The sequence below is a fragment of the Lactuca sativa genome, chromosome 4 (genome assembly GCF_002870075.4).
Source record: "Lactuca sativa cultivar Salinas chromosome 4, Lsat_Salinas_v11, whole genome shotgun sequence".
In the NCBI taxonomy this organism is placed as follows: domain Eukaryota; kingdom Viridiplantae; phylum Streptophyta; class Magnoliopsida; order Asterales; family Asteraceae; genus Lactuca; species Lactuca sativa.
The window spans coordinates 398,181,646-398,193,233 of NC_056626.2; the positions used below are offsets into that span (position 1 = coordinate 398,181,646).

An 11,588-nucleotide genomic window follows, 5' to 3' on the forward strand; every position below is an offset into this window, starting at 1 on the left:
CTGCTTATTGTCGTCCCTGACTCGCATCTGGTGATAACTTGATCGCAAACCAATCTTGGAGAGCCAAGATGCACCCTAAATTTGATCAAATAAGTCATTAATCCTTGGGAGGGGATAACAGTTCTTCACCATTACCTTATTCAACTCCCGGTAATCTATATACATTCGATGTGCCCCGTCCTTCTTCTTCACAAACAGAATCAGGGCTCCCCATGGCGAACTGGTTGGTCTGATAAATCCCTTGTCTAACAGCTTCTGCAACTGTGTAGACAACTCCTACATCTCGGGAGGAGCCAACCGATATGGTTCCTTGGCTATCAGAGTTGTACTTGGAAATAGGTCAATCCTAAACTCTACCTGCCTCTCCGAAGGTACTCCAGGCAAATACTCTGGGAACACGTCCGGGTACTCCCATATGATCGGTACATCATGCACGGTCGTCATACCCTTATCCCAGGTATCCATGACATATGTGGCATAACCTGTGCAACCTAGCTGTAGGTAGCGTCTCGCCCTCACTACTGAACACAAAGTCGGTCCACACTGCGGCCTCTCACCCTGAATTACCAAACCTCCCCTACTTAGGGTCGGAACTCGTACTAGTTGTTGCTTGCAATCGATCACTGCCCCATTGGGGCTCAACCAGTCCATACCCACGATAACCTTATTTCCTCGCAGGGGAATGGGAACTAAATTCATGGAATACTACTCATCGAACAACTGCAGTGTACATCCACGGTGAACCCTCGCGACCCGATGAGTCCTATCATCCGTACTCTCTACATCAAGGGGACAGTCCAACTCCCCCGGACTAATCAGTACTAGCATGCAGTTCAATAAGCTCATAAAGTAGGCATACAAGCCATCATTTCTAGATCCTTATCCCTAATCTGTCATGCAGTTCACATATTCACAATTCATATCATAACTTAAACGTGTATGAGTAATTTGGGAGAACTTACTTGAGATCGGCTGATTGCATGCACCGCACCCTTTTCTTTTTTCAAAATCCTTTTTATAAAAATGGATTTTTTTTGAAATTTTTTATACCAAGTCCTCACTTTGAGTTTAGATACACCCAAGAGTGTGCCCAAATCCCTCAAACCAAGGCTCTGATACCAACTTGAAACATCCCAAAAATTCATGACCATAAATTTCATTTTTAAGTATTAAATAAAACCATAGTTATCAAAACATAAGTCAAAGTATTCAAAACATCACAATTAGAGTATCCATATCAAAAACATATGTCAAATATATTAGAGTAAACATCACAGGCTAAACATCATGGTGTGTGCAATGCAGTCATCCCGAGCTCTTCCCTTTGCTACTAGAAGTACCAGAAACCAAATCTGCAAACCGTGCACGAAGTTTAGTGAATTTCCCCCAAACTACCACATACCATACACATAACATGCATCTAGGAGATACAGGCCCCGCCCACACTTAAGGAGATACGGGCCTCGACCACACTCGGATAACGAACCCTGCCCATGCTTAGTGAGATACAAGCCCACCCACACTCGGATAACTAGGAGTTACGGGCCCCGCCCACACTCAGCTAATAGTGAGATTCAGACCCCGCCCACACTCAACTAACTAAGAAGCACATACAAGTATCACACAGACAACAAGTATAACCAAATCTACCAATCCATTTCCATATCCATACTCAAGTAATGCTAACATACAGGCCCTGCCCACACTTAGATACTAATCAGCACACATAATATACACGGTCCTGAATTGGTGGCTTCGACCCGTTCAATCCAGGAGGAAACTCGCCTCAAATGTCGGATAATATTTGAAACGCCTCTGCCTGGAATCAACTCTGCTCACTCCCTGAACCAAAACAACCCGTTACATACCATTTCATACTCATAACCCTTTAGGGTCAACTATAGTAAAAATCAAGTCTAGGTCAAAGTCAATGTCAATGCTCCGAGTTGACTCAACTCGTCGAGTATGCCCTTCAACTCGCCGAGTTTCCATGAATCATAAATTCGTGAAATCTCAATGCAACTCATCGAGTTTTCTTTCAACTCGCCAAGTTCTTTTCTTTTAGCAGAATCGGGGCACTTCGACTCAACTCGTCGAGTTCCTCTATGGATTCGTCGAGTTCTTCAGTCTGTTAGCCCTTCTTATTACATTAAGCCCTTATTCTTAAGATCTACACCCCATACTATAGATCTAAACTGGAAATGCCTCTGGAAGGGTAAAGTTTCCAACTTTACCCATTAATACCTTTCCTAAAGGGATTAAGCTCAAACCCTAACCCAAAAGGCCAAAGTCTGAATCCAAACACCACCAAAACTGCAAGATAGACCATGAGGTCCTAGATCTGGACTCTAGGGACAAAAAGATCATGTAAAGTCCTAGCTTTCTCGACATGCATGGCCATTAGAAGCTCCAAAAGGCCAAAATGATGGTCTAAAGGTTACATGGGACTTCCATGGCCATAAAGTTGGCACCTTTATGCCATGAAAACCCCTCAAGACCGTAGATCTGAAATATTCTCCACTTAGGACATCCAAATCCCAAGAATCATTTCATTTAGACCAAAAACAAGCAAGGAACTCCAAAATGGAGATCTAAATGACCACAAGACAAGGTTCAAGCTTTATACCAGCAAAATGTCGTGAATGAGGCAAGGGTTCTGGAACTATAAGGTCCTTCTTGTGTCCTCAAGCTTTTCCTTCTTCCAATGGCTTCAAATACACACTAAAACACTTAGAATGGCTCACAATCACTCACAATAGCATTAGGGTTTCGAGATTAGGGTTTTGGACAGTGGAGGAAGGAAATGAGGCCAAAACCTTGGGGTTAATGTGTCTAAATATGGTGCAAAACCTGAAAATTAGGGGTTCATATCTGCCAGCCTACTCGTCGAGTTGAGGCCTCCTAACTTGTCGAGTAGGTTACTTAAATACGCAGCCCTTAGGATCTTTACCCGACGAGTTTGGGGCTCCCAACTCGTCGAGTTGCTCTATAAATTAGAATAAACTATAAGTTAAATACATACTAGGAACCAGACATTACAACGTAACGAGCAGGTGTTTTGTTATTTATGTGGGTAAGTCAAAGTGATAACTAAGAATAATATTATCCATAAAAGTTTTGCATGATATCTACCAGGCATAAAGTTACCCTAATATACTAGGCATGATTATATAACTAATATTATAGAGTTAGTATTTATTATGAAATCATTAGTAGTATAAAACATACCCCCCCCCCCCCCCCCCCCCCCCCCCCCCCCCCGTTAAAGGTTTGAATAATGTAAAAGTGGAGCCGTGAAGTTACCTTTGAAGCATGAATCAAACGAATATGGTAGTGTCGGGATCTGGAGTTCATGCATTGCTAGGGAGGCATAGGCACGAAAATTGAAGGAGATAGGATAGTGAGTATGGAGGTGTGATGAATGGACTGCCGAAGCTTTTTAGATATAGGGAGGTTTGGTGTGTGCGTTGTGCGTCGCGCCACACATGATGTGCATGTGCCTCCATCAGGAAGTTGCCACGTGCCCTCTTTACATTGTGTCACGTCACCCATATCGTGACGGATCTAGATGTTAGATTGTGCGTGCGTAAGTGATTTTCAACTTTGAAAATTCGTATCTCTTGCGGACGGGCTTTGTTCTCGACGATTCTTATCTCCCTCTGTAGATCTCGACGTACACTACAATTTTCTTTTTGGGCGTTTTTGCAAATTTTTAACTTTTATTTTTAGCCTATATTTTTTAACTGTTAAAAATCATAACTCTCTCATAAGGGTTCCGTTTTAGGCGTTCTTCGTCTCAAAATTCCTATTTTGATGAGTACTACGATTCTCACTTTGGTGACTTTAGCTATAAGTCCATCATTCTCTTCGTAGTTTTTGACGTTTTAACTTCTTGTGTGTTGTAAACATTTTTATTAATAGAAATATCATCTCTTCTATACAAACCCGAATTTTTACGAAGTTTATATTTTTGGAATCATGTTATCATGTATTCTCTAAATATGTTAACCTGTTCGTGTATGTGTCTAACCGCCGTAATGATCGTGTTTGGTAATTGAATTTTTTCCTTTATTATATTATTAACCAATTATATTTCTGTGTTTACATCGATTTCTAACGGCGGTTGGTGACACTTTTTGTCTCGATTGTCACACTTCTCTCATTGTTTTCTACATGACAACAACTATCCGTTGATATAGTATAACCATAATTTGAACATCCAGAAGTTAAGCTTTTTAGGTCTCAAAGTAAAATTCTTAGTGATATTTGAACTTCTCTAAAAAAACGAAATTATTCAATTTACTTCACGAACTCTTCCAATTCCTCCTAAACTACTGGTTTAACACTAAGAAATGCTTTCACGAATTAACCACTAAATAACTCGTCACAAATTGGTAACTAAAAACATTTTATTTTCACTTTTGATTAATACTAAGTGTGTCCATAACCAGCTTCCAAATTTCATAATGTTTTCATATAAATCTCATTTGGATTGATGCTTTTTAATACTTATTTTCTTTATTATTAAATATGATAGGATTAGATGGGGTATTGACCATTTCATATAAACCTAAACTTGGTTTCTTATAATTATAATTTCAATACATAGTGATATTTACCAAGTCTTTTGCTGATCTTCTCTTCTAAATTTAAAATACCCATAAAACCTTCTAGTTTACTAGGATCTAAGAGTTTCTTGTTTCTATAGAAGGCTTCTCCTGAGTAATACAACTTCCATACACAAATATTTGGCTAAATGTTCGTAGCTTTTGAGGTATATAGTCTTGAACATAGAAGCTCACTCAACTTTCATCATTTTATGTGCTTAAACATGTTGATTTCAAACACATATAACTTCTTCATTCATGGGCCTAAATCTTTTTCCTGTGTACTCTTTATTGTATAAACTATAACTTTCATTAAGGAACTTACCTTTCATTGTTGTTAGATTATAGGGCATAAGACTCCAAACATGACGTCTTTAAAATGTATGAATTCCCATTAGGTTTGTACAGCTCTACTTCTAACTTTTCAAGCTTGTAACTCCTTCATTAGATATTGTATTGAACCGATCCTTTTTGATCTTATTTCCTTGTTATATCTACTATAATTTACCTTTTCATGCATTTTTTTTATTTTCGTGCATCTAAGATAGAGTTTTATTTCCCACTTCCATCATTTTATGTGAAATTAGAAATATTATTTTCTTTCCACTTTTGCCCTTGTGCATAGTCCACTTGTACTATAAGTAATTTAAACTTTTTATATTTAACACAAAGTGGTTTTTAGATTATTTCTTTTGTTAGTAATGCAAAATAGCTATTTTACCATTTTGTCATTAGAGCCTTTTCTACACTTTCGAATTTCTCATGTTGTTTCCTATCTTTCTTCATACTTTTCACACATCCATATTATGGATGTTACGGATTCTTTGTATCATATACCAATGGGAGTGTCTTTTATATACCGGTAAATATTCATAGTAAAAAATGGAAAAGTTGGATAGATTTTTGGTTATAGAATGATTTATAGATAAATTCTGTAATATTTATGTTATTGGGCTTGATAGTGTTTTGTAATACCATACATAAATATAGGCTGCGAAGTTTATGCCTAGTCCTTGTAAACTTTTAACTCTTGGTTGGGTGATGAAGGGTTTGAAAAAGCTATAACTTATTCTTCGGCCCAATGTCGTAATGCGGAAGAAGTCAATGCTACTGCCTACTGCCTACTGTGCATATCAAGAGTGTGCTCAAAACCTTGAAACGGGCTATTAAAATATAAAAGAATAATATTAAAAGTAACTACAAAGTGGCCGAAAAATAAAATCTCTAAAATTATATTGACTTGGATAATTTTTTTGAAAATGGCTGGGGTGAAAACCAACTTTCTATGGATTGAAAAAACTATTTGAAGAATTTGGCTTATACTGAAGAGTATAAAAAAATAAAACTAGCTTTGTACATAAAAATTAAGTAGGGTTAGAGGGGGGACACAAATTATAAGTTCTATCACAACCTTCTATAGCCAATTCGAGATACATGTTATTACTTTCTACAGTGTTTTGTTGGAATATATTGATATTTTTATTCGGGGAAGATTCTTTGTAAGATATGCCAATATGATCGTTTTTGTATACGCATGTAACTACCCATGGCGAAGAATGGCAAAGTTGGATATATTTTTGGTGACATGAAGTAATGGATAAGTACCACAATATTTAGGCTTGATATAGTTTGGGCAGGCCATACACCAATTTGGTTAAGAAATACATGCTTCAATTTTGGGCCTCATCCATTTAAACGTTTTTTTTTGGGTGGGTGATGATGAGTTTGAAAAGAGTAAATTGCAAAAATGGTCCCTGTGGTATGCAAAATTTTGGGGTTTTAGTCCAAACCACGAGTTTTTTGGAACCATAGTCCTTTTGGAGTGGTTTCTATGTGGTTTTGGTCCCTGGACTTAACTCCCGTTAAGTTGGAACTGTTAAGCCCCCTCACGTGCCTCACACGTGAGGGTAATTTCGTCATTTCATGTCAGGGACCATTTTTGCATAAACGGTTTTTTGGATTAATTCCTTTTAAATACCCCCACTTCCTGCGATCTTCTTCCCCAACGTCTCTTTTCTTCTACCCTTCTTCTTCTTGAGCTCTGCTACAACAAAAATGGTGCTATGTTTTTGTGGAAAAGTTGCTGTGGTGAAAACGTCTTGGACCCCTCTGAATCCAGGAAGGAGATTTTTTGCATGCCCTATGAATGATTCCGTTTGTGGGTTTATTGGGTGGCTTGATCCCCCAATGTGTGATAGGTCTAAAGCCATCATACCTGGTCTGCTAAGAAATTTGAATTCAGTGCAGGAACGGTGCAATGAGTTGGTTAGAGGTATGAACATGCTACAAGATCAATGCAATGGACTGATATGCAAGAACAACATTTTGGTGGCAAATGTCAGAGCATTGAAGGATGATAATTTGAAGCTGAAAATATACATGTTTGGAAGTTGGTTTTTCTTTGTGATTGTATTCTTTTATATTTGGTTTGTGTAGGGGTATACTCTGAAGGGTGTTTTGGTCATTTTTTTGTAATTTTATGTGATCAAGTTTGTAGTGACTTATGATGATAATGATATATGTACAATTTTATGATGCAAGTGTAATGAATGTTTTACCAAAATGGTATGAATGTATAAGAATTAACATATGAATAGAAATGGTATGAATGTGTTACCAAAATATATATATTTAGAACCAATTGTACATAACCAAAATGCATATTTCATTAAGATTTGTAATATAACAACCAAAGTTTCTAAACATAACAACCAAAGATTCTAAACATTACCAAAAGGGACACATTACCATACCTAAGATAACAACCAAGTTTTCATAACAACCAACCAAAAATTTTCAACAAAATATTGTAAATATAACAACCAAGTTTTCATAACCAACCAAAATCACAAAAAACTCCATGCATGCATGACACATTACTTCTTGGATTGATTCCCACCTTGCCCTTTACAGGTCCTAGAGTTGTGTCCCTTGTTCTTGCATTTGCTACAAGTAACACTGATATGCTTCCTTGATAGCTTCTGCACTCCGTCATTTGTTGGTTTTTGGGAACCTCCTTCTTGTGCAGCATTCACTCCATCACCTTGACTTGCCTTCTGCTTTTTGCTTAACCTTTCACCCTCACTTTGTCTTCTCTTTTTCTTAGGCCTTCCCACCTGAGTGCGATGTGGAGGAGGGATTAGCTTTGTGGGACATTCACTTTTGGGCCACATGGATCTACCCTTAATTGGCTCCACCTTAAAAGAATAAACCTTTTTCCATGTCTCTAGAAAATACACCTTGTGAACCCATTTGTAAATGTCAAGGTCAGCCTCTGGGTCTTTACTCATCTCATTCAGAGTTGCAATTGCATGTCTGCATGGAATTCCAATTAATTCCCATTTTCTGCAAGTGCATGTTTTGTTCCTAACATCAACCACATGTTGATCCTGCAAAGCTCCTGTGACTTGATACTTGTCTCCCCCATTCCACCTAGCAATGTATTGTGAAGCAACTGTTTTTCTTGCAGTTAGGATGTCTGTTGCTGTGGGTGTTAGTGGACCTTTAGCCTTTTTCATTTCCTTCATGACATTGCATATCCTCTTCATTAGATACTCCCTTATGAATTCTAAACATCCAATGACAGGTTTATCCCTTCCTTTCTCTATCTTCCCATTAAACACTTCACACATGTTTGATATCAACACATCAGAAACTGCTCTTCCTGTGTGTAAATTACCATTAAAAAACATTTAATACAATTCACATACAAGTAAAATAGTTCACTAAGTGAAAGACATAAGGATCAAATTGGAATATATAGATTTACCTGAAAAATGACTCCTTGCCCAATGTTTAGGAGGAATTTGCTTCAACCATTCACATGCCTCCTTATCATACTGACTAAACTCCTTCATCAAATGTTCAAACTCAGGAATGGTGGTAGCTGATGCACACCTCCATAAGTGGTCCCTGTACTCTGTTTGCCTCCATCTTTTCCTCATATTGTCATGAATATGTCTGATACAATATCTATGCTCAGCATTGGGAAAAATTTGCTCAACTGCAGTATGTAAACCCTGCAAAAATTAATTGTCAATCATTAGAATTAACTTACAACCACACTTTAAATGACCAAATGTATAAAAACTACTTCCAACTTTACCTTTTGCCTGTCACTTATGAAAGTAAAATTTGAGTTTCTTCCAAGGTCCAAGTCATCCCCAAGGTTATCTAAAAACCATTTCCAGCTTTCTGTGTTTTCAGACTCAACAATCCCATATGCTAATGGGTAAATTCCATTATTGGGATCAAGACCAACTGCTGAAAGGACTTGCCCAGGGAATGGTCCTTTCATGAAGGCACCATCAAAACCTAATAAGTCCCTAAGGCATGCCTTGAACCCTTTTTTTAGTGGACCCAAGCACACATAAATTCTTCTAAACTGCCTAGTTGGGGAATCAGGGTTAGGCTCAGAACATACATCTATTTTCACTGTGGTGTCTGGGTTGGTGGCTTGAAGTTCGAGAACATAGTCCCTCAACAGTTCATACTGCTTTGTGTAGTCACCAGTTATATGCTTTCTTGCCTTATCCTTTGCCCTGAACACCTTGTCCATACTAACACCCACTTGGTAGGTCTTTTGAAAGTGATCTTGTATGGCTCTCAAAGGTATATCTGGATTCGCCTCAACTTGATCAAAGATTTTCTTGCTGATTAAAGAAGCAGTACAAGCCCTGAGTTTCCTTGTTTGCAAACATGTGTGAGTTTGGTTTAAGGTCCTTATAAACCAGTCGGATTCAGGATTTGACCTAGATGCATGAATGTACCAACCACATGTTACTTTTTGTGTCTTTAATTCTTTACCCTTTCTTTTTGAAGTGGTAGCTTGACTACCCACTTGGCCTTTATTGGTGACAGGTACAACACCTCTACACTGTGCCCTAAGCCTTACATTGTCATTTTTTTTAAAGAAAAGATTCCTTCTTGATTCTAGTGCATGCAAATCAATTGCCTCCTTTAATTCTTTTTTACTATTAAATTTATCTCCAACTGAAAAAGATTGTTTATGTACTACCCCAAGACTGCACCTTTTTTCTTTTCTCAAATTCTTGATAAGAGCTCTTCTCTCTCTGTCTTGGTCGGATCCTTCATCCAAAGATTCAAATTCCTCATTGTTAATCACTTCCATATCTTCAGGTTCATGCCCACCTTCCACATCACTTTCAACATTGAGAGTGAAATCTCCCATGTCCACATCCACATCCTGTATATTGTTGTCAACATCCATTATGTCATCCATATGATCTTCATCTTCTATTTCTCTCTCATCTTCTTCATACTCTGGATCACTATTTTTAGATTCATCATACTCTTCAAAATTTGGATCACTTTCTTGAGATTCATCATCCTCTTCATACTCTTGATTACCCTCTTCAGATTCTCCATCCCCTTCATACTCTGCATTATCATCATCACTCCCAATCAAATTTTCCATAAGGTTATCAAATAACTCATTCAATTGTTCATCAGCATTATTAACAGGGGGGGGGGGGGTGTTGTAGCCTTCTTCATCAAAAGTTGATGCCTCTTGAACAACATTTGCAGCCTCCCTAACACCATCCATCTCATCAATATGAACACAAGTTGCTGCCTCCTGAACATTAGTTGAACCATCCAGATCATCATTCTTTTCCTTTGAAATGTGAACAACCTCATCAATATAATCTAAATTAAGCCTATTGCTACAAGAACTTTCACCTATTTTGGAATTCCCAACCCTACCCCTTCTATACTCTGGTGAGAAACTATCATTCTTACTCCCAAAAAGAATCAGAGACATGAACTCACCAATAGGCTCACCATTACCATGGTTCACATTTTTCATTGAAGAATCTGCATGAACTTGACCCTCAACTTCAGCCCCTTGATCATCATTTTCTGGTAATTCCTCAATGACAACTTTACCCTTTGCATTTGGTGACATGAAGTAAGTCAATAAATTTGTCTTTCCATGCTCTGTGTACACCTCAATCAGCTTGTTATGTGCAATATATTTAGAAAGGTTGATCACATCCTGATCATTCCCTAAAGCTCTAAGACCAAATTGAAAGTCACCATTGGGTATCCTAAAATGGTAGTATATAACTGGGGATTCATCAGCGAATTCAGAATTCCGTGGGTCTGGGTAACCTAGGTCAAGCATTATGGCATCAAGTTCATGCACAGAAAACTCATCAATGTCCACATAATCAACATAACGCACTTCACCTCCAATGTACTTTATATCAGGTAATTTAGTAAATTTCCCACCGTGATGAAGCTTAATACTAAACCATGTGGGTGCACCAGCTAAAAATCAAAATTATACATATTAACAAAGTTAAAATTTTGCATTTTTTTGTTCTAAATCAATAAGAAAATGCAAAGTATAAAAGTTAAAGAAAACAGAGCAGCTTACCATATACAGTTGATACATCAACAACTTCGTGTTTTGGTCTGATATGCCACATTACGAACACCATTTCCTATTAAACGTATGCCCTTATATGTGTAGTGTCGATTATCTTGTTTAGATAAGCAACGAGGGTTTTTTGCAGGTTCAATGGAGCAGAAGCAAGAAGGAGGGAGTTGGGGAGTTGACGAGTGTTGGGGAAAGTAAATGAGGGGTAAATGTCAATTAATCCAAAAAACCGTTTATGCAAAAATGGTCCCTGGCATGAAATGACGAAATTACCCTCACGTGTGAGGCACGTGAGGGGGCTTAACAGTTCCAACTTAACGGGAGTTAAGTCCAGGGACCAAAACCACATAGAAACCACTCCAAAAGGACTATGGTTCCAAAAAACTCGTGGTTTGGACTAAACCCCAAAATTTTGCATACCACAGGGACCATTTTTGCAATTTACTCGTTTGAAAAATCTATTTGTGATGGTGATGTTCACGGTTGTAAATGAACCGAATGTTCAACGAACTGTTCGTGAACCGTTCTGTAGGAGATTTATTGATGTTCGCTTATTTAATATATGAACGAACATGAAC

General features: G+C 37.9%; 1 protein-coding gene across 1 annotated transcript; it reads right to left on the reverse strand.

Annotated features, from left to right (window-relative positions):
- Nucleotides 1–7,483: 7,483 nt before the first annotated feature.
- LOC111906774 (uncharacterized) lies at nt 7,484–11,174 on the reverse strand. Its single transcript, XM_023902546.3, has 4 exons — nt 11,008–11,174; nt 8,713–10,898; nt 8,377–8,626; nt 7,484–8,271 (listed from the first exon to the last, which is right to left on the reverse strand). The coding sequence occupies exons 1-4, from the start codon at nt 11,069–11,071 to the stop codon at nt 7,484–7,486; spliced, it is 3,288 nt and encodes a 1,095-aa protein (XP_023758314.2). The 5' UTR covers nt 11,072–11,174.
- Nucleotides 11,175–11,588: the final 414 nt, after the last annotated feature.

What these genes read in the sequence shown, in the direction of transcription:
- LOC111906774 (XM_023902546.3), bottom strand. Translation starts at nt 11,071, where the DNA reads ATGGTGTTCGTAATGTGGCATATCAGACCAAAACACGAAGTTGTTGAT. An exon ending in TCATAAGTGACAGGCAAAAG is followed by an intron (nt 8,627 to 8,712) that starts GTAAAGTTGGAA and finishes TAATTTTTGCAG; the next exon opens with GGTTTACATACTGCAGTTGA. An exon ending in GGCAAGGAGTCATTTTTCAG is followed by an intron (nt 8,272 to 8,376) that starts GTAAATCTATAT and finishes ATTTACACACAG; the next exon opens with GAAGAGCAGTTTCTGATGTG.